The following is a 23,819-nucleotide window of genomic DNA, read 5'->3' as shown; positions in this document are numbered from 1 at the left end:
CACACACACACCCACTGCTTTTTAGATTCCATTCCTGTGTAAGGACTATTAAGTAGACAGGGTGATTTTAGAAGAGCAAAGCTTCATCCTTCTCTTTACCTAAAATTTCAACTCAGATTTTAATGCCAGCTCTGTTGTGGTGAAAGGTCTGTTAATCATTTGCTGTGTTAGGATTTTTATTTCACACCAGTTCAGTTCAGTCGCTCAGTCGTGTCTGACTCTTTGCGGCCCCGTGGACTGCAACATGTCAGGCTCCCTGTATATTACCAACTCCCAGAGCTTGTTCAACCCCGTGCCCATCTAGTTGGTGATGCCATCCAGCCATCTCACCCTCTGTCGTCCCCTTCTCCTCCTGCCCCCAATCCCTCCCAGCATCAGGGTCTTTTCCAACGAGTCAACTCGTCGCATAAGGTGGACAAAGTATTGGAGCCTCAGCTTCAGCATCAGTCCTTCCAATGAACACCCAGGACTGATTTCCTTTAGGATGGACTGGTTGGACCTTCTTGCAACCCAAGGGACTCTCAAGAGTCTTCTCCAACACCACAGTTCAAAAGCATCAATTCTTCAGCGCTCAGCTTTCTTTATGGTCCAACTCTCACATCCATACATGACCACTGGAAAACTATAGCTTTGACTAGATGGACCTTTGTTGGCAAAGTAATGTCTCTGCTTTTTAATATGCTGTCTAGGTTGGTCAAAGCTTTTCTTCCAAGGAGCAAGCATTTTTTAATTTCATGGCTGCGGTCACCATCTGCAGTGATTTTGGAGCCCAAAAAAATAAAGTCTGTCACTGTTTCCCCATCTATTTCCCATGAAGTGATGGAACCAGATGCCATGATCTTAGTTTTTCGAATGTTGAGCTTTAAGCCAGCTTTTTCACTCTCCTCTTTCACTTTCATCAAGAGGCTCTTTAGTTCCTCTTCACTTTCTGCCATAAAGGTGGTGTCATCTGCATATCTGAGGTTATTGTTATTTCTCCCGGCAACCTTGATTCCAGCTTGTGCTTCATCCAGCCTGGCATTTCACATGATGTACTCTGCATATAAGTTAAATAAGCAGGGTGACAATATACAGCCTTGACGTATTCCTGTCCCTATCTGGAACCAGTCTATTGTTCCACTCCAGTTCTAACTCTTGCTTCTTGACCTGCATACAGGTTTCTCAGGAGGCAGGTCAGGTGGTCTGGTATTGCCATCTCTTGAAGAATTTTCCACAGTTTGTTGTGATCCACACCGTCAAAGGCTTTGGTGTACTCAATAAAGCAAATGTAGATTTTTTTTGGAATTCTCTTGCTTTTTCTATGATCCAAAGGATGTTGGCAATTTGATCTCTGGTTCCTCTGCCTTTCCACCTGAAACCACCCTGAACACCAAGAAATTTTCACACCAAGCATTTCACACCAAGAAATACTTAATGATGTCAAACAACACATTAAATACAGGAAAAGAAGCAAAGTTAAAACAAAAAATATAGGAAGACATTAAGCAACGTTAACTGATAATCCACTGTGCATTTAAACTAAATACTGTGAGTAGACACCAAGGGTAACATAACAGCTCTGTTCTCAAGAAAGTCACCATCTAATGTCAGAGGATGCACAAGCATCACTGTAACTGAACAGAGTTTCCAGGATCACGAAAGAACCCAGGAGAGGAGAAGCAGGAACATTTCAACCTCTTATCACTGAGCTCCCACTCTGATAAGACTTCTCAAGCTTCTGCTCCTGGCCATAGGTTGGAAATCTAGCTCAGCGCAATCCCAACAACCAAAAAAATCTTGTTGGGGTCTACTTTCTCTGAGTATTTCACATTATTTCTTTTTTAATCAACTAAAATATAAAATAAAAATTTTAAAAAACCTAAATGTAAGGCTGGATACTATAAAACTCTAAGAAGAAAACACAGGCTGAACTAAATCACTCTGAAATAATATACTCTGAAATAAATAATAAATAAATAAAATAAAATAAATAAAATAAATAAATAAATAAATAAAACACTCTGAAATAAATCGCAGCAGTTTCTTTTTGGATCCACCTCCTACAGTAACAGAAACAAAAACAAAAATAAACAAATGGGACCTAATTAAAAGCTTTTGCATCACAAAGAAACCATAAACAAAATGAAAAGACAACCCACAGAATTGGATGAAATATTTGCAAATGAAGCAACTGACAAGGGATTCATCTCCAAAATATACAAACAGTTTATGCAGCTCAGTATCAGAAAAACTAGCAACTCAATCAAAAAATGGGCAGATCTAAATAGACAGTCCCCTAAAGAAGACATAAAGATGGCCAAAACGCACATGAAAAGATGCTCAACGTCACTAATTACTAGAGAAATATAAATCAAAACTACAATGAAGTATCACCTCACACTGGTCAGAATGGTCATCACCAAAAAATCCACCAACAATAAAACACTGGCAAGAGTGTGGAGAAAGGGAAACCCTCCTACACTGTTGGTGCAAATATAATTTGGTGCCATCACTGCGGGGAAGAGTTCCTCAAAAAATCTAAAAACAGAGTTACTGTAGGATCCAGCCATCCCATTCCTGAGTATATATCCAGAGAAAAATGTGATTCAGAAAGATATATGCACCCCAATGTGCAGAGCAGGACTACTTACATTAGCCAAGACACGGAGACAAGCTAAATGTCCATCGACAGATGAACGGACAAAGAAAATGTAGCATCAATACATATATACAGTGGAATATTACTCAGCCATAAAAAGAACAGGGCAATGCCATTTGCACCAACACAGATGGACCCAGAGATTATCATAGTGAGCGAAGTCAGACAGAGAGTGACAAATATACAGTATCATTTATATGTGGAATCTAGAAATACTGACACAAATGAACTTATTCACAAAACAGAAACAGACTCACAGACACACAATACGAACTTATGGCTACTAAATGGGAAATGTTGGCGGGGGAGGGATAAATTAGGAGTTTGGGATCAACAAAGTACACACTACTGTGGACAAAATAAATAATCAACATGGACCTACGGTACAGCCCTGGGAACTGTACTCAGTATTTTGTAATAAATAACCTATGAGAAAAGAATAGATATATGTCTGTGTATAACTGAATCATTTTGCTGTACCTCTTGAACTAACAAAATACTGTTACTCAACTATACTCTAATAAAAAATAAAAGTTTTTAAAAAGTTTTGCTACATTTTCTAAATCAAAACTTATGTTCTTCACAAACCACACAACCAGTCCCCACTCCCAAGATGCTAACACACCTGCCAAGGAGGGCGTGTCTTCGTCCAGACGGAGAGGAGCCGTTTCAGGGTGAGAGACGGGAATGCACTAGCGAGCGATGCCTCCGTGTCTATTATGAGACCATTTAGAACATGCCCACGAGCCCAGACACGAAGACTGTGCACACTTACCCAGTGTCTTCTGGATGTCGTTCTTGGCGGGAAGTAAAGGTCCCCTGGAGTCTAACAACACTTCTGCTGTCTTCTTCAGTTTCTCTACAGCCACCTGCTGACTGGATATCTGTCCCTGCAGAGCCTGGAGGATCAAATGCCTCAATTACACTCAGTAGGACTGAGTAACAGATTTCCAGTGTGAAAAAACAGTGCACAGTAAGACAAAGCGAAATCGGACAGAGGTTTGCCATCAGCAGAAACTGACCCCAGAATTCTGAGAACCAGGCCAGTTATAAATCGGCACTGGCAACTACCGGCCACTTGGGATCATCCAGATTCAGTACTGGAACAAACTCTCAGCATCTGCTCACGATAAACAGCCTCAATCCTGATCCTCAAACACTCCACCCTCACCCCAAGTTCCCCACAACCTCCAGAAAACAAAGACAAATGAGAAACAAACAAACAACAGAAAACCTTTGGGACCATATTTCAGACTCCAGGTAAGGAGATAGTTAAGGATTCTCAGCACGTCCTGACTCAACGCTGAGTCATATTCATTTCCATCAACGAAATAGAAGTTATTTAACATCTAACCAATTTCAAAAAAGCTTGCTGTATTTTATGAAAAAACAAAGATCACACAGATACAAAGCTTAGCCACAAGGTCCTCTGGTCTAAGGCAGGAAGTGGTGAGTGCCAAAGACGAGTAAGAGAGGCCGAGCAGGGAGGCCTCCTCCATGGGGTGGGCCGGGCCGGGTCTGGGGAAGGGGTGGCTCCGGGCATCCTGGGCTGCACGGTCCCCAGGTGGTGCTTCCTCCCTCCTTCCCGTCTGCACACCAAGCAGCAAGCCCTGACAATTTCAGCTGCTTCATCTGTGTTTAAACTCAGGCTCTTGCTCTGTATTTTTGAGTCACAGGAGGACGATCTCTCACTTCACTGGAAAAAGCCTCCTAACCACACGCTCTCCCTCCAGTTTCTCCCCCGATACAGTCCCCAGTGTGTTTGATGGAAGACACACCCGGCTTCACGACTCACCTCTGAAAATCTTCATGGCTTCCTCATGCTTCATAATAAAGGGGATACTGGAACCTTCTATCAATGGCCCAAGGAAATCTATTCCTCAGTCTATCTTCAGTTTCATCTTTACCCACCTCTGGTTCCAGGTGTGTCCCACGACACAGCTATCCCTCAAAGATTCACTCTTCCTGGACCCAAGGCCCCAGCATCCCTACGCACTGAGCTTGGCAGGCAACCCTGAGCTTGGCTCTTACCGTGAACATCCAGCCAGGGGGCCCCCCACCTCCTCCCACCCCCGCCTGGAGCACCGCCCCGAGGAGCTCCTTCAATTGCCCTTTGAATATCACTGCAGTGATCTGTCTCTTTGATCAAACTGGAACCTCCGTGTGAACTAGGGATTGATACTATCCAAGTTCCATTACTACTGCCTCACCCAGCATTGGTCACATAGCATTGATGGGAGTTTCTGGAATAAATGAGTAAATGAATAAGTAAATAAATGAAGACATAAGGTGTAAGGTTTTAAAAGTGCCTCCTCTATTTCAGCCTCCAACAACAATAACAAAAAGCAAATGCCTAAAGCCAATGGCAAAAATCTTCTCAATTAATTCCCATATCCAGGAAGCTGTGATGATACATAGGCAGCTGCACATACGTCCAATGGTTCGACAAAAAAGGAGCAGCTTGGGACCTATGATCTGAGTACCAGATCCTACAGTTCATCCAAGAGACCAAAGAATCCGCATCCAAATGGTCAGTTTGGGAAATTCTCCCACAGGTTTAGTTGCCATTAACTCTAAGAAATTTCTCAAAACAGGAATTTCACTTATAATGACTGAAGTCTAAGCCACACAAACAGCTTGTTCACCTCACACAGCTTAACAGGAAATGAAGTAAGTTTAAAGGTATCTCAAAAAAATACATTCTTTAGAATGTGAGTTCCCCAAAGTCAGAGACAGGGTTTTAACACCTTGTGTCTTCATAAAACCTAATACCTGACCTAGTATATAAATGTCTCCGAATGAATAAATTTGTGTAAAAGTGACCATGGTTTTATAAAAATATCCTATACCAACGATGGCCCTACCGACCATTCTAAAACTTAAAATAGATTACAAAAAAGCATCTCTTCTTTACCTCTTCTCTTCTTATCATACTTATTCTCTTCATAATGATGTTCAAGACAGCTAATAGGTTTTAGTTCCTAACAAGTTAGGTCCCATCACTTCATGGCAAATAGAAGGGGGAAAAGTGGGAACAGTGACAGATTTTATTTTTTGGGGCTCCAAAATCACTGCAGATGCTAACTGTAGCCATGAAATTAAAAGATGCTTGCTTCTTGGAAGAAAAGCTACAACAAACCTAGACAGCGTATTAAAAAGCAGAGACATCACTTTGCTGTCAAAGGTCCATAAAGTCAAAGCTATGGCTTTTCCAGTAGTCACATATGGATGTGAGAGTTGGATCATAAAGAAGGCTGAGTGCCTAAGAATTGATGCTTTTGAACTGTGGTGCTATAGAATACTTTTGTGAGCCCCTCAGACAGCAGATAGTGAAGGACAGGGAACCCTGGCAGGCTGCAGTTCATGGGGTCATAAAGAGTCCAACATGACTTAGTGACTAAACAAAAACATGCTATTGGGTTTTAATTTAGCTACGGTAGTAGTTTATAATACTACAAAATCGCAAACTGAAGTATCAAATGAGTGCATATATTGTTTTAAATGGACTTCGATTAAATTAAAACATGAAAGAAGCATCTGTGACAGGGAACAATGCAAGATGATGACCTTGGTTTCCAGCCTGGACCAGAAAAAAGTGAAGTTTATAAAGCCACAGGCACTTGTCCAGCTCATAAAGATTTCCGTACACTCATCACCCTCCCCAAGATCAGAGCAAGCCTGGAAGGTCGATGTCATCCATGGGACACGGTCCCATGCCTGGCTCCAAACCCAGGCCTCTACTTGGGTCCCAGGGTCTTGTCTTTCTGTGCTTCATACGGAACTAAAAATCTCATTTCGTCCACTGATTTTGAAAAGCAGCATTCTAGCCCAGTGGTATCAGACTACTGATAGCACAGCCAATGGTGATTTGAAAAATAACATTACTGACAATGTGCTATTGGCCTAAAAGATTTCAAGTGAACCCACTGGGTGCCCCAAAGTACATTCATCATACAACAGAATATGAGTAGAAGTTAGTATTGAAAACGTAGAAAAGACTGACTATTTTGTAGTAGTCTTATGTGTCTGTATTATTGTTAAAAGTAAGTAAGTAAGTGTTAGTTGCTCAGTCGTGCCCGACTCTTTGCGACCCCATGGACTGCAGCCCACCAGGCTCCTCTGTCCATGAGATTTTCCAGGCAAGGATATTGGAGTGGGGTGCCATTTCCTTGCAAGACGTTGTTGGTAAAAGGAAAGAAAAGGAGGCTCTTTAGTCCTCATAAAAACGCATCCTTGCTACCTGTTGAAATAATCTGTGAGGAAGACATGGCCATGTGCCAGGAAAAACTCTAATCACACATTTAATTTCTAAAATGACGCTGTGGCTTAAGTGGAATTCGTTCTCCTTGGAGACGTTCCTCTCTTTTCTATTTCTTTGGCTGCCTTAAGACTAGAAGCGTCTCCTTCCTCTGTGTGTACCAAGGAAGTCTTCAGGGTTTAGAATTAATCCACGTTTCTATTTCATTAAAAAGCCATAGCATTCATTTCACTTTTTTTTCCTTTAGTTATATTAAAACTACTTCTATACAGGATGTAATCAGTTTGTTAGTATAGAGCTAACTAAAAATGTATTATTTGTTTCACATAGTTCCCAATGCTAAAAATACCTGTAATTAAATGCAATACCGGCAATCTTAATAATTGTCAGCTCCTGACATTTCCTATTAAAATAATGGCCTTTATGTCACAACATCTCCTCTGCCAGCATACACTGTCCTTGGACCTGTCATCCAGTGGGGACTGAAAACTTCATTAAGATGGATCTGTTCTTGGGCTTGAGGGCAAGAGGGAAATGCACTCACACACACACACACACACACACACACACACGTACACACACGAGCCTCAGGACCGAGACACATCCCTGACGTGGGGGAGCTCCATCACGCAGGGCTGGCCTAGCTCGGGCCACAGGTAGATCTGGGTCAGCCCCGCCCGGGAAGTCACAGGGCCGCCTGTCTAGCCCCAGGCCCTCCCTCCTGTCTCTGCTTGGCTTTAAGCTGCCACACTTTACCCCAGGGAACGACACAGCACTCCTCCTGCCAGAAGACAGTGGCCTCACGCAATACCTAATGGTCAGCGAAGTCAGAGGATCTGCTTCTCTTGTTAACAGCACAGCCATTTCTGACTCTAACTAGCAGATGGAACCAAATTCTGAAAGGCGGTGGTTTCACTGGCACTAACGCTCATTTTCTATCAAGGTGAAAATAATCTATTGCTATCCACCTGCTAAATGGAAACACAGGATAGATTTAAGAAATGAAACTTACAAACTCAATTTTTTTTTCTTCCTTTTTTCCCTTTTTTGGCCTCACTGCCTGGTGTGTGGGATACTCGTTTCCTAACCTGCCACCCAACCTGTGCCCCCTGCAGTGGAAGCATGAAATCTTAGCCACTTGACCACCCGGGACATCCCTCAAAATCAGAATTACTGGTCACATGAAAGAAGAAGAAACTTTTTCAAAAATTCTCTCCCCTTACATGAGGATTTGAAAATATACCTGAACTGTACGAAATGGGCTGGACTCTCTGGGCCACTGGGGGTGTGGCTGAGAGCCCACAATTACACAGTCCCCCAGCAAACCTGCAGACTCAAAAGGGCAGGCGGCTTCTCTGAGAAGTGGGCGAGGTGACAACTGAAGTGTGCGCCTCTGTGAATCAGGGGGCAACTCAACAGGAACCCACATGGAGCGTGACGGTGACAGTCCCGTCCCCTGTCCACTCGTGAACAGTCATCGAGGATCCACGAGGGCCCCGGCACGCAGCAGTGAACAAAACAGACCAAGTGTCTGTCCCGCGGACCTCAGAGCTAATGAAGGAGACAGGTGACGAACAAAATAAGAGTCAAGACCACAGGTGGTCCAGGCAGGACTGGTCTGTGCCTGGGCAGGTTCGGGGCGGGGGATACAAACCACGCCAACAGTGTCAGACCAGCTAAACCAGAGCAAAAGAAAGAAAAATGGACAGACATCGGAAGACCAAGTCAGGAGTCCCCCGGAGGGACACGCACACCTTCCCAGCCCCTCTCGCCCCAACCTGCGGACACAGGATCACAGAAGTAGGGGGGAAAGCAAGGTGTCCTGTGGGACTACCGCGGGGCTGGATCTCTCCCTCCCTCTTGTTTCTCTTACCTTCATCTCTTCCAGCTGCCTCTGCAGGTTTTTGGGGTCCACGGCAATAGGCTCGGATAAGTGTCTGCTGGCTGTGGCCTCGCAGGCCTGGAGCCCAGAGAGAAGCCCGCACGAGGCGTCCTCATAGTGCTGGTATTTATCCACCAGGTCTTTGAGGTTGTTCCCGAGGACGTTGCACTGAGAATCAAGCAAAGGGAGAGTAGGAATCAAAATCTGCTACTTTTACATAGTCTCCAGGACCCATGGGTTATGCCACCTGTAAGACACCAGACTTCAACACAGTCAGAGAAACCTACAGGGCAGAGAGTTTCTCCTTTATGTGAAGATGCTTCCTCTAACCACTCAGAAAGTCACCATAAAAGTGAGGAGAAGATTAGATTTGCACCAGTTTAAAAACACATGCACAGGGCTGAGTCTTCAGCCAGACTGCAGGGCCTAGGTGTCAGTCATCAGAGGGGTCGGCTTGCGGAGTCGACACACCAGGCAGACGGAGAGATGGCCCCGGGGCTGCAGAGATGGCTTCTCCATGCTGCACAGACTGATCAACATGAGGAGGGAAGCATCCAGGCCAGGAGGAAGACACGGCCAACAGCCAACGATGCTCCGCAAGCCACACAGGCAGCCTGGTCAGCCATTCAGCTTATACTCTGAACAGGGGCATGTTTTCTCTTTTTCATTTCTTTCGCTGTTTTTAAACAAAATTCTCTTACTGATCCACAAGAATAACAGAAATGAAAACTGTCTCTTAACCACTTGGTATTAAAACAATACTGATCAAATATACATGTAAAGCAAACACTTTTGAAGCGAATTTTAAGAGATGAAGATGCCTTTCTCAAATTTGAGGGTGCAAAGTACTCGATAGTTTATATTTCAGTTGCTCCGTCGTGTCTGACTCTTTGCCACCCGATGGACTGCAGCACGCCAGGCCTCCCTGTCCATCACCAACTCCTGGGGTTTACTCAAACTCATGTCCATTGAATCGATGATGCCATCCAACCATCTCATCCTCTGTCGTCCCCTTCTCCTCCTGCCTTCAGTCTTTCCCAGCATCAGGGTCTTTTCAAATGAGTCAATTCTGATTTGGTGGGCAAAGTATTAGAGTTTCAGTTTCAGCATCAGTCCTTCCAATGAATATTCAGGACTGATCTCCTTTAGGATGGACTGCTTGGATCTCCTTGCAGTCCAAGGGACTCATAAGAATTTCCTCCGACAACACACTTCAAAAGCATCAATTCTTCGGTGTTCAACTTTCTTTATGGTCCAACTCTCACTTCCATACATGACTACTGAAAAAACCATAGCTTTGACTAGACAGACTTTTGCTGGTAAAGTAATGTCTCTGCTTTTTAATATGCTATCTAGGTTGGTCATAACTTTTCTTCCAAGGAGCAAGCATCTTTTAATTTCATGGCTGCAATCACCATCTGCAGTGATTCTGGAGTCCCCAAAAATAGTCTGTCACTGTTTCATTGTTTCCCCATCTATTTCCCATGAAGTCATGGGACCAGATGCCATGATCTTAGTTTTCTGAATGTTGAGTTTTAAGCCAACTTTTTCACTCTCCTCTTTCACTTTCATCAAGAGCCTCTTTAGTTCTTCTTCACTTTTTTCCATAAAGGTGGTGTTATCTGCATATCTAAGGTTATTGATATTTCTCCCGGCAATCTTGATTCCAGCTTGTGCTTCATTCATCCTGGCATTTCTCATGATGTACTCTGCATATAAGTTAAATAAGCAGGGTGACAAAATACAGCCTTGATGTACTGCTCTCCCGATTTGGAACCAGTCTGTTCTTCTATGTCCAGTTCTAACTGTTGCTTCTTGACCTGCATACAGATTTCTCAGGAGGTAGGTCAAGTGGTCTGGTATTCCCATCTCCTGAAGAATTATCCACAGTTTGTTGTGGTCCACACAGTCAAAGGCTTTGGCACAGTCAATAAAACAAAAGTAGATGTTTTTCTGGAACTCTCTCTTTCTTGATGATCCTACGGATGTTGGCAATTTGATCTCTGGTTCCTTTGCTTTTTCTAAATCTAGCTTGAACATCTGGAAGTTCACAGTTCACATACTGTTGAAGCCTGGCATGAAGAATTTTGAGCATTACTTTGCTAGCATGTGAGATGAGTGCAATTATGCAGTAGTTTGAACATTCTTTGGCATTGCCTTTCTTTGGGATTGAAATGAAAACTGACCTTTTCCAGTCCTGTGGCCACTGCTGAGTTTTCCAAATTTGCTGGCATATTGAGTGCACCACTTTCACAGCATCATCTTTCAGGATTTGAAATAGCTCAACTGGAATTCCGTCACCTCCACTAGCTTTGTTCGCAGTGATGCTTTCTAAGGCCCACTTGACTTCGCATTCCAGGATGTCTGGCTCTAGGTGAGTGATCACACCATCGTGATTATCTGGGTCGTTAAGATCTGTTTTGTACAGTTCTTCTGTGTCTTCTTGCCACCTCTCCTTAATATCTTCTGCTTCTGTTAGGTCCATACCATTTCTGTTCTTTATCGAACCCATCTTTGCATGAAATGTTCCCTTGGTATCTATAATTTTCTTGAAGAGATTGCTAATCTTTCCCATTCTATTGTTTTCCTCTATTTCTTTGCATTGATCACTAAGAAAGGCTTTCTTATCTCTCCTTGCTATTCTTTGGAACTCTGCATTCAAATAGGTATATCTTTTCTTTTCTCCTTTGCCAATGTACTCTGCTTAGAGCCAAAATACACACACCACCTGCTGGTCAAAATGGGTAGCACAGAGTTTTAGTCAGGGCTGCCTGGAAACCACACTACAGGAACTAAATAAATACCTTTACATACTTAATCTTTAAATACATATTGCAGAAGTAAAGCAGATGAATAAGACTGATGGAAGCAAGATGAAAATGCCTTCTTTCCCTGCTTTGGTTTTCAAATTTCTTGCTAATTCCAAAACTAAAGTTAACAAGACAGAGTGAAAACTATAGATACAGATTAAAAAGTTAAAAATGAAATAATCTTATTGCACAGAAGAGGAAATCATAAACAAAACAAAGAGAATACCGATGGAATTGGAGAAAATATTTGCAAATGATGAAACCAACAAGGGCTTAAATTCTAAATATACAAACTGCTCATACAACTCAATAACAAAACAAAAACCAATTGAAAAATGGGCAGCACTAAATAGACATTTATCCAGAGAAGACATACAGATGGCCAAGAGGCACACGAAAAGATGCTCAACATCACTAAATATTAAGGGAAATGTAAATCAATATTATGAGGTTACCACCTGACACCAGTCATAATGGCCATCATCAAAAAGTCTACAAATAATAAATGATGGAGAGGATGTGGAGAAAACGAAACCCTCCTACACTGTTGCTGGGAATGTAAACTGGTGCAGTCACTACGGAGAAGAGCAGGAAGTTGCCTCAAAAAACTAAAAACAGAGCTACCATGTGATCTAACAATACCACTCCTGGGCATACATCCAGACAAGGACTCTAAGCGACATGTTCATAGCAGCGCTGTTCACAACGGCCAAGTCGTGGCAACAACCCAAGTGTCCATCGGCAGATGGTGGATAAAGATGTGGCACCTATACACACTGGATACCACTCAGGCTGAAAATAGTGAAATAAGGCCGTCTGCAGCAACATGCATGGACCCAGGGATGATCAGTGAAGCCGGTCAGAAAGAGAAAGACAAATAGCATGTGATTATCACTTGCACGTAGGATCTAAAATTTGACACAAAGGTGCCTGAGAAACAAAAGCAGAGTCACAGACATAGAGAACAGAGCCGTGGCTACCCAGGGGGAGGGAAAGGTTAGGAGTCTGGGATTAGCAGGTGCAAGCTATCTTATATAGACTGGATAAACAACACAGGACAGGGAACTATATTCAGTATCTGTGATGAACCATAATAGAAAGAATATCAGAGAGAACATATACACGTGTGTGAGTGAGTCACTCTGCTGTACACAGAAATTAACACGACATTGCTAATCGACTAGACATCCATTTTAAAAACTGCACTTACCTTTGTGTAGAGGGACCTGAAGCGGTCTGTGGCGCGGTCCAGCCGGCCCTGCACTTCTCTGTGGGCGGCAGAGGTGTCCACCTGGTCCCGATCTGCCCGGCCGCCTCCCTCTCTCCCGCCGCAAGACTTGGCTGCCTCCAGCACTCTGTTGCCAGAGATGGTGATGTACCTCAGGTCGCCTTTGTGCGAAATGACGTCTTCTGAGAAGCTCTTCTGCCGCTTCAGCTTGGCCGTCAGCCCGCCGAGGTCGTCGGCGCCGGCCTCCAGGTTCTGCAGGTCCTGCTCCGCCTGCTGCAGCCACTGCTCAAACTCCCCGCAGTCGGCGTCGAACTTCTGCAGCTCCTCCTGCAGGGAGCGCGTCCGGCGCACCGCCGTCTCCGACGCGGCCAGCGCGCTTTCGAAGTGTGTCTTCAGCTCCGTCACGTTCCGCTGCAGCTTTTCCTTCTCCTCCGGGCACAGGTGGTGGCCCTGCGTCTCCAACAAGGCCTGGGCCGCCTGCGTGGCCGCGAGGACCGCCTGGTGCCGGGCCGCGAGCTCCGCGTGCTGCGCCTGCGTGAGAGCGGGCCGGGGTCAGGGCGCGGGGCCTGCGGGCGTGGGATGCTCACCCCCGCCTCCGCCACGCGCCCCGGGCGCCCCGCCTCTCCTCCAATGATGAGCTTCCCAAGAGGAGGGGCCCCCCTGTGAGCACGCTCCCCTGGTCTTAGGCTTTCCAGTCTTCTCTGGAAAGGACTTAGGCAAGCGCACAAAGCAAGTACTGCTTTGAGAAGGTTGGGGAGGAACGGAACAAATTACTCTTCCAACTTGAAAACAAGCACCTACCACCTGCTCTCCTTCTGCTCGTCCCTTCCTCACGAGCTCCCTAAAGGGACGGGGAGCGTCCTCACCTGATTATTGACCAAGGAAGCATGATGTTTGCTTAGGAAATGATCTTGAAAAAATACTTAATGGGAAAAAAAGAATCTATAATTTGAAAGCGTCAAAAAGACACGAAGGTAAGCAGTAAGCAAGAACAACACACATTTGGAGAAGCTCAAGGGAAGTCAGAGGCGCATGTGCAGTAGAGGAGCATCTTGGAGCTGCTCCTGGGCTGGCTGAGCCTCGGTTCCGACGTGGAAAGAGGACAATACCCTACAGTCACAGATATGCCAAAAGGCCCACAGGAAGCCACGTGGGAAGAACACTGCCCACAGAGCCTGGCACAGCCAGGGATCCAAGTCCCCGCTGGAGGCAGAGCACAGAGCAGGTCACAGGTGAGTGGCGGGGGGGTCACAAGCGAGGGGCAGGCTGCTCACAGGTGAGGGGCAGGCTGCTCACAGGTGTGCACAACTACCCGCCCTGGGCCCTCAGGGTGGCCGGGACCCCTTCCTCTCCAGCCATAACCGGCTTCTTCCATCCACCCCATCATGCCATTAAAATGTGGTAAAAAGCACAATGGAAAAGAATATAAACACAAGTGTACACATACGTATACCTAGATCACTTTGCTGTACTATAGAAACTACACAACCCTGTAAATCAACTATACTTCAATTTTTTAAAAGTGTAGTAATCCTTTGGGGCCACTTCCACATTCCTTGTGATGACTTACTTGAAGCCAGACACCTGCTCCCACCACTTCCAAACCCCCTCTGGGACTTGATGTCCCCCCCGACCAGGCACCTGGCCCCCACCTCTACCCACCCCACCCGCAGGCGCGCTGGGACTCCTTTCTGCAGCTGCTCTGTCTGGCTCCAGCTCTACCCCCAAATACCTGCGTGGCAACCCCCACCTCCTCTAAGTCTTGCCACAAATCCCCCTTTCCTGTGTGGCCCTTCTCTGGTGATCCTATTAACCCTGAAGGAGGGGCCCAACCACTCACCCACCCATCCCCAACTCAACTCAGCCAGAAGTTGCCACCTCCCAGCACCCACAGAATGCAGATGGTTACCACCTGCCCGGTCATCCTCAGCCCCGCAGGCAAGCACCAGGATGGGATTCATTCTGCTCATGACCAACATAAGTGCTGGCACTCAGGGGCTGGCACCCACGCGAGCCTTCAAGTGAACAGGGCCGAGGAGCGCTGCTCTGGGGCAGCTCGTCCTTAAACGTCTGACCCCAGCCATCAGCAGGGAACAGACTCCCGGGTCCTGCTCCCCACCCTGCCTGTAACAGCACCTGCCACGTGGCAGACATATGCAAGTGCTTCGTCTAAATGACTTTTCTCCCACAGGTGATGTCTTCCATACGTGACTTATATTCACAGGACACCTCCGTCCGGTAGACTGGACAGGTGTAATCATCCCTGTAAGTCACCCGGTCCACCCTTCCCTTTTACAGATGAGGGGAGACAGGCTGCGGTGGGGAATCACCGAGCCCAGCATGCATGGCACAGAGAACTGGCCCGGAACCCTGGCTCCCGAGCCTCTGGGCCGTCTCTCCACTCTGCCAGGAGAGGAGGAATTTCTGAAGTTCCTCAGGTTCCCATCTTCTCCACAGTAAGAAGTTCAGAAGGGCAAATGTCATACTGTGGCCAAAAACAAGGGTTTCCTGGCCTACGTGTCTGTTCCACCCTGGTATTTTTCACTCCTTCAGTAGAGTTCCTAACCTTTCCTGACTCCTCTGTAACTGACTCACAAGGCTCCTTTAGGAAGTCGTTACATTTTTCATTTTAAGACGCAGTTACAGTCAGGTTTTGAAACAACCTCTTGAAATTGTGATGTAATGAACACCCCCACTCTTCTTCTGGTTTACTTTCTAGTTCCTGTAACAGAAAAGCTTCTCAGAGAGCACTCTGATCCCAAGACGCCAAAGACAAAGGCTCAGAGGCAAACAGCAGAACCGCAAACGTCTCTGAAACGCACCAAAAGCCAAACGCTGAAATAAAAGGATTAAACACGTGGCTCTCTAAAACCAGCTTTGCCCCCTTGGCTCCTGGAATAGCATCTGCGTTAGCTCTGACTTCCTTCCTGCAGTGAGCTTTCACTTCTCTCCTCTATAGCAGCCTTCACCAAAACAGCCAAGCCGAGGTCTGCAGAGGGCTCACATGAACTCAGGAGGACACCGCAGGCAGGACTGGAATTCAGCAGAGGGACTGAGCTCACAGCCTCGGTTTAAACCCAAACTCCGTCCCTCACTAGAAGCATAACCCGGCCAAGCCAGCTCATTCTGTAAGTTACTGTTCCCATCTGTTGTTGTTCAGTCGCTAAGTTGTGTCCAACTCTGTCGCAACCCCATGGACTATAGAAGCCAGTCTATTGTGTCCATGGGATTTCCCAAGCATTCCCAAGTATTCCAAGAATACCGGAGTGGGTTGCCACTTCCTTCTCCAGGGGATTGTCCCGACCCAGGGATTAAACCCACATCTCCTGCATCAGCAGGTGGATTCTTTACCACTGAGCCACCAGGGAAGCCTTCCCCATCTGTAAAATGAGAATAACAACAACAACATTAACAATAATAAGCTTATCACCACTATAATTATATTCTCATTTTACAGAGTAGTGGGGAGGACGAAAGGGACAAAGTGATGAGTCAAGCCGGGAAGAGCTTTGAAGCATGCTGGACCACTGTCACGGCTCTACAAATGCTAGTTATTATTGTTATTGCTATTATTCCTTACAGCTCTGCTTTATAGAGAACTCCACATCTGATGATGTAGTTCTCATTGCTTGTGACTTGTTTACAATTCTCAGCATTAACTTATTCTGACATAGTGATGAGCCTAGAAAAAAAGGACTTTACTCTCAAGGGTCCCTGAGCTTTGAAGGGACAACTCACATGCTAAGTTCTTCCTATCTGTACAGACCCGAAAAGAGACTCTAACAGCACCCTGTGTGAAACCACGCACCTTCATCCTCTGGTACTGCTGGTTCAAGTTCTCCTCGGTGGTCCCGACGCGCCCGTCAACATCCGTGTCCAACACGTTTCCGTTGAATTCATCCTCTTCTCCCATCATCGACTTGCCATCACCCTCTTGAAAGTGCGTCCCGTTCTGTTCAATGACCTGTTTCGGCTCCACTGCTGCCCGCCCTGAGTCTCTGTCGACATTTGCCAACCAGTCCAAGAGGTTTTCGATCTTGGTTTTGCTCTCTTCCAGCTGCTTTGCAGCAGCAACCTGGGCAGGAAAGGCCACAATAGGTAACCTTGAATGTGGGCCGAGGCGTGGGTGTTTAGACATTCTGAAAGCAAACAGTTAGACCCCTGAAAAATCAGAGGCGGGAAACAAACCAGACCCACGCTGAAAACTGAACATGATGAAATTAAGTCTTACAGCAACTGGCAGTTACTCTGAAGTTTCCACTGTTCTTAAAATACATTCCAAAATTATAACTGATGAGACCTCACACATCTCACAAGTAGAAAGTTCCACAATCCCACTTAGATTTTTTTTTAAAAGTTCAACAAAGCCTACACACTACTATATGTAAAAGAAATTAAGCTGTAAGAAGGGACTCCCCTGGCAGTCCAGTGGTTAGGACTCGGCGCTTTCACTGCTGAGGACACAGGTTTGATCCCTTATCAGAGAACTGAGATTTCACAAGCTGCGAGGCCAAAAAAAAAAAGCTACAATGGTATATGGTACAGCACAGGGCATATAGCCACTATTTTATAATAACCATATATTGAATATAACCTAAAAATGGTGAACCACTATGTTGTATATCTGTAACTTATATAATATTGTACATTAACTTTGATTAAAAAAATTTTGTTTTAAGTTCAACAAGGCCAATTCTTCAAATCTGGTCAATTACATACATGAAAACCCAAAACTCTAGTCTCTGGTGCTAACCATCACTTTGACCTCCTGACAGCATGTAATAAATCAAGGCACTTGGTATCCTAGTCATTTTCAACAAAGCCACAGAAGCAGGGTACCACACATCTGAGTAAGTACCTTTTCCGTTTCTTCTTTGATTGCTGTCGTCACAGCTTTATCCAGCTCTTTCTTTGACTGCTCTGCCTTTATGGTCAGCTGTTCACACTTTATCTTAGCTTCATTCAGCTTCTGTTCAATCACAGCCTTATCTTCTCGTGACAACTTTTCGCCACTCTCTTTTAAGAAATTCTCTGTGTTTTTCACTATTTCTGCCAATGCCTGTGCACTTCCTTGCATATCTTTCTGTAATTCCTTTTAACACACAAAAAAAAATCATTAAATTAGTCAGTCAGTCAGTTCAGTCGCTCAGTCGTGTCCAACTTTGCGACCCCATGAATCATAACCTGTTTAATTCTTTCAAAACCGTAATTCTAAAAGTGGGGGTAGGTGTGGGCAGAGGAGAACACATACAGGTTGAAAAAGCGTATTCAATACCATGTTCATTTGAATGGTCTTATTTAAATCATAATATTTAATGTAATTTGAAACCTCAAAGACCACTAAAGAAAGGTATGAGATTTGCATGGTTAATAAATGGATGTGGTTTGCAAAACACTGAAAACAAATATTTAGTATATAATCTTTACAAATTTGTACACATCAGACTTTTTTACATTATGTGGGTACATAAAAGTTTTTAAATACATGTTAATATTATCAATTCTCTTTCTAAACATTAATTCTTTAATATATATCTACTTCTCAAAATAAAAACAAATAATTCCCTAAATTATGAGCTAAGTTGTTCCTAAGATAATCTCCAAACAAAGACAATTTTTTCTCCTAAATGCCAGAGTTCTATAAAACGTAATGTTTGCTTCTTTGCCCTGGCTGCTAGGAAGCTCAGAGTAAGATCTCTCCTCAACTATCATAGCTTTCCTCTCGTTAGATTGCTCTAGGTAATTCTTCCTCTTTTCACCCATTATAATGGCATTCTTTATATTTTACTATGCTTAAGTCTTCATGTTATTCTTCCCCATAATTTTATTTTAAGGCTCCCCAGGTTTCTCTGGGAAGTATCTGAATGGAAAGCGGCTGTCCAGTTGTCCCAGCACCACCTGGTGAAGAGGCTTTTCCTCCTTGTATATTCTTGCCTGCTTTGTCAGAACTAATTGGCTGTCAGGGTCTATTTCTGGGCTCTCTTCTGCCCCACTGATTTCTGTGTCCATTTTGTGCCAGTGCCATCTCATTTTATGGCAACAGCTTTGTAAGACAGTTCCAAATCCAGAAGCAAGACAACTCTAACTTTGTTCTTTTTCAAGATTGCTTTGGCTATTCAAGGTCTTTTGTAGTTCCATGTAAACTTTAGGATTATGTGTTGTAGTTCTGTGAAAAATGTCATGGGTACTTCGATAGGGATCACACTGAATCTATAGATTTCTTTGGGTGGTATGGACATTTTTTACAATGTTAATTCTTCCAATCTATGAACACTATGTATAGAATACATAAAATATAAGAATATATTGTACAGCACAGAGAATATAGCCAACATATTAATTTTAAATGGGAGTGTAATCTGTTAAACGTTGAGTCACTATGTGTTGCGTCTGGAGCTAATATAATACTGTAAATCAACTATACTTTAAAATATATAAATAAATATATTTTTTAAAAAAGAGATCCTTTTCACCAAGCCACTACTATACAACATTAACTGCTGGTCCCCTGACATATAATATTTAACTCTGACAGTAACGCAGCAGTCGAAGTATGAGCAACAAAGTCAGTAAGGCTCTGAGAGCTTCAGTTACAGAGCCAGCAACACAGAGTCTGGGAGCAGAACCAGGAACTATCTCACAGTGAAGAGAATGCTCCTTCTCCTGAAACTGAAATAAAGCTTTCTTTATCTGTTACTATTGCTTGCTCCTTCAATGAAAAGAAACAAATCTCAGAAAACAATGGAAGGAATAAGATGAACCTAAGAAAGACCAAGAACCCAAACTCATGGATATGTCTCCTGATCTGTGAGTGACTGGTCTTCAACGGATCCAGATTCTAACTCATCATATAAGGTTTTTCTCCCACCTATCAAACCTCCTATATATATGTCTCCTCCATTCAACATCTCACCAAAAAAGAGGCAAGAAAATTACCTGGCTTGCTGGAGCCTGAAATACAACTTTTAGTATACAGTTTCAAGCTCGGATCTAGGGGTGTCTTGGGTGCACCCTGCCTCTGAAAAGGTAAAGGGTGACTACTTTCCAATAACCCCAACTGCTTTCCAAATACCAGTAATCCATCTTAACATGGACTCGACCCACTAACGCAAAGCTAGGTTTCTACCTCTTGCTTGGACTGGTACTTCTTTAACTCAGCCGTGCCATCTCCAATGACGAAGGCTTCCTGGTGACCGATGAGGCGGTTCTCGGTTTGGGTGAGGAGGTCGCAGATGCCCTGCAGTTTCTCTTTGTACTCCTGCTGACGCTCGGCCACCAGCTGAAGGGAAGAAAAGCGTAGCCTCGTGAACTGGCCCCCAGCTCACTACGGTCACAGCTATTTACAACACATTCTGCAAGTTTCCTCTACACAAGCTTCCCTACGTATGCTGTAAACACAATAGCAGTGGGGTACACGCTGGACAAGTGACAGAACGTCAGAGCGCGGCTCATGGACAGGGGAGGGGATCGCGCGTCGATGACCCCGCTCAACAGAGCACTGGCCACGCAAACGTGTGAGAACCGGCGCTCCTGACCGACAGGAAGAAACAGCCCGTTTTCTGAAGCTCTTGAAACCTGCGACACACACAATTAATTCTGCAAAAGGATATCAAAACAGAAGTTAGTTGTGATCAGTCTGTGAGCATATATTCGTTATGTGTAGACAGGATATCATGCTGGAGACCACACTTGTGCTTCCAGAGGGAATTGAAGGAGTTTTGCACAATTCTCATGCCTTCATCACTGGGGCCAGTTCTGTCCCACCTCTGCACACTGTTGCTATTGAATGGACCACCCCAAATAATTCATTACATCATCCTAAGAGATTAATCCAGCCATTGCTTGCATCTTTCATCTTCCTATTAAATACACTCTAGTTACTCATTCTACAGCCATGGATCAGGTTGAATAGGAGCCTGACAGGTGCCGGGCAAGGTCGTAAGAGTTTTAATTCTTTCTTTCATTGATGCCCACGATACTACTGTGTAAGCACTGCTACAATCTCCAATTTGTCAGTGAAATAACCGGTTCAGTGACCTGCCCCGGGTCCCCACAGTGGGTGAGGGCTGTAAACAGTGTGTAAACTCAGGCAGCCTGGCTCCAGAGCCCAGTCCCATCTTGCTGGGCCACCCTGCTCCCAAGAAGCAAAGACACCCTTAACCTTTGCTCTCCACATGTTCATCAATTTATCCCTGGACATTTCGCAGTGCATACACATTTGTTCCTCCTAGGGAAAAAAATTACAACTCTTCCCTAAAAACAGTAGTTTGAGGGAGTCATGAAAATTAAAAGCAACTAATTCTAGCCTTCTTGGGACCAAAAACACCTTTATATATTGTAGAATTGCTACATCATACCCTGTCCATTCACTGCCATTCCAGAAAACCCTTCCTATCTTTTCCTACCCACAGCCCCTGGGGTCTACATTACGGGTTTCACACTGAAGCGCTAAAAGCCAAGAATTTCAACTCCACAAAGAAAGGCAGACCTTCTGATGATCGAGATCTTGTTCTAGCTGTAACTGAGCCTCTAAATGTTCCACCTGGGTAGTTACTGAGTCCTGCACGTCAAGGAAACCCTTCTGAGTTGTGTTTAAGAGCCTTAAGAGTTGTCTGCTTTGGGTGGGAGACAGATCTTGGGCATGTTCAGAGATGAAGAACTGCACGTCAAAGGCAACCGTCTCCAGCTGTGTCTTGGTGTGTCCGAGGTCTTTCAGCACATTCTGTGAACAAAGTAGTACTAGTTATGAACAGCAAGTGAAGCCACAATACAAAGCTTCTATCAACAATAACACTTACTACAAAATACAGGGCTTCCCAGGCAGCGCTAGTGGTAAAGAACCCGCCTGCCAATGCGAGACATAATGAGACTCGGGTTCAATCCCTGGGTCTGGAAGATCCCCTGGAGGAGGGAATGGGAACCCACTGCAGTATTTTTGCCTGGAGAATCCCATGGACAGAGGAGCCTGGGGAGCTACAGTTCATAAGGTCGCAAAGAATCGGACACGACTGAAGCGATTTAGCACATACACATGCTTCTTCTATCAGGTATTCAAGCTTTTATTGATCTTTTTTCACGATTCACTGAGTTGAGCCAATCATTTGTAATGAAAGGTAGTAATGAAATTATTTCAATACTATGGTCATTAACATTGTATTAAAAAAAAAAAAAAACCAACCCTCTCCGAATATTTCAACCTTGTCTGGTAGAAGCACTTAAAAAGTTAACTGAAGCAAAAGGTAAAGATACAACCTGTGTATGTTTAGCACATTGAAGGGAAACATCAACATTAAAATATTACTTGCTAATACATACAATATCCATGTAATTGTGGCAGCACATACATGAGACCATTGGGGATTTAAGACGTAAGTCCCAAGAGGCCAGAATTTCAGTTTTCTGACTCACAGGCCAAGAGTGTCATTCCCTGCCATTCATGAGGGATGCGGTTCACAGTAACAACTTGGGGAAAAAGGTGTGACTAAATGACTAATACTATAAGACAGCTACAGGACTGACTTAAATTACTGTATCTTTATGTGACTGATACATAAATAAATACATAAATACCAGTCTCAACATGCAGCAGTGGTTACAGCTTCATAAAGGCCGCAGGGAAAGACAGAATGACAGCTCTGAAGTGATCATCTTACTGCTGTATCAGCTGTCAGCAAACATCTCTTACGGAGAAAGGAAATAGCCTTCCCCTTTTCCCTAAACCTTTGTGATACTAAGTCCACAAGTTTTCTAGTGTACTGGGCTGGCCAAAAAGTTCGTTCGGGCTTTTCTGTACCATCTTACGGAAAAATCCTAACAACCTTTATGGCCAGCCCAATACTTTAAAGGACTTCCCTGTGACTCAGCAGTACAGAATCTGCCTGCAATGCAGGAGACCCGAGTTTGATCCCCAGGTCGGAAAGATCCCCTGGAGAAGGGACTGGCAACCCATTTCAGTCTTCTTGCCTGGAGAATCCCATGGACAGAGCAGTCTGCCAGGCTACAGTCCACGAGATCTCAAAAGTCAGACACAACTGAGCGACTCACGCACACACACGCTTTATCTTACTGATTTTGATACCTGCCTTGAGAAACTCCAAGCTTTGTTTTATGGGTTCAGTGTCTCGAACTGTCATGACCTCCACATCCTTCACAGATTCGCTTGTCTCCGATATCCAGCGTGAGAATGACTGAAGTTTCTGCAGAAACTCTTCATGGGAAACGGCTAGTTTAGACTAGAAAATAAAAATTGCATGTTCCTTTTTATCTTTCCCCGCATTTTAAATTCCTACAAATAATGATCCTGTGTGAAGGGCTTAATGGTTTAAGAATAAATATTTCATCTTATGACTAAATTTTCAAACCCTCAACTTTCTCCCAAAAGCTGGATCTGACTTGGCGCAAGACGTTCTGGTACCTACCACCTCGGAGTCGATCGCCAGCGTTATATGGTTCATTCTTTCTGAAGACGCGGCCTGGAGGGATGAGAAGGCCGTCTGCAGACTCTGGAGGCTCACGCTCAGGTCCTCGAGGGGTCCCCTGGGGAAGTCACCCGGCACAGACTGTACAAACTCCTCCGCCAGCGTCATGTCTTTTCTTAAAATCACACCAATTGGAGCCAATCCCAATTCAAACGTCTGCAGAAAAAAATACGTTATCTCGTATCTGTTTAGTGAGAAACACACGTTTCTCACTAGCTGACCACCCTCCATAACAGTCAGCAGACGATTCTTACCTCCAACTGTTTCAGCTGGTCTCTCAAAGCTTCTAGACTGCCATCCTGGGAGTCCTGGCTGCCGAAGGGGGGCTTCATGTCTTGAAGCAAAGCCAAATACTCACACATCTTTGATCTGTGCTGTAAGCATTGCTGCAGCTCCTTGGAAAACTAAAGATAAATGTGGACATTTAATTCAATCAGCTCTGTGCAGATTTTTCAAGCAAATAAAATATATGTGATTATTCTCAAATGCTCCACGCAGCTACTTGCTTAAAAAATGGAAAGTCTA

The 23,819-nt window shown here is 44.5% G+C and overlaps 1 protein-coding gene across 17 annotated transcripts in view; it reads right to left on the bottom strand.

Moving 5' to 3' along the window:
- The window catches only part of DST (dystonin), a 522,273-nt gene that overhangs the window by 128,668 nt on the left and 369,786 nt on the right, over window positions 1-23,819 (bottom strand). For 10 of the 17 annotated variants that reach the window (XM_043907023.1, XM_043907022.1, XM_043907025.1 and 7 more), the window contains 10 exons: window positions 23,549-23,698; window positions 23,235-23,450; window positions 22,899-23,048; window positions 21,305-21,538; window positions 19,943-20,095; window positions 17,675-17,908; window positions 16,625-16,891; window positions 12,799-13,347; window positions 8,770-8,946; window positions 3,414-3,537 (listed from right to left, as the gene is read on the bottom strand). In XM_043907023.1, coding sequence (XP_043762958.1) covers window positions 3,414-3,537; window positions 8,770-8,946; window positions 12,799-13,347; window positions 16,625-16,891; window positions 17,675-17,908; window positions 19,943-20,095; window positions 21,305-21,538; window positions 22,899-23,048; window positions 23,235-23,450; window positions 23,549-23,698 — 2,254 coding nt within the window. The remainder of the gene's footprint in view (window positions 1-3,413; window positions 3,538-8,769; window positions 8,947-12,798; window positions 13,348-16,624; window positions 16,892-17,674; window positions 17,909-19,942; window positions 20,096-21,304; window positions 21,539-22,898; window positions 23,049-23,234; window positions 23,451-23,548; window positions 23,699-23,819) is intronic. The other 7 variants (XM_043907031.1, XM_043907032.1, XM_043907033.1 and 4 more) reach the window with 1 other exon arrangement.

The sequence above is a fragment of the Cervus elaphus genome, chromosome 7 (assembly GCF_910594005.1).
Source record: "Cervus elaphus chromosome 7, mCerEla1.1, whole genome shotgun sequence".
Classification (NCBI taxonomy): domain Eukaryota; kingdom Metazoa; phylum Chordata; class Mammalia; order Artiodactyla; family Cervidae; genus Cervus; species Cervus elaphus.
This window is presented reverse-complemented; position numbering and strand designations above follow the sequence as displayed.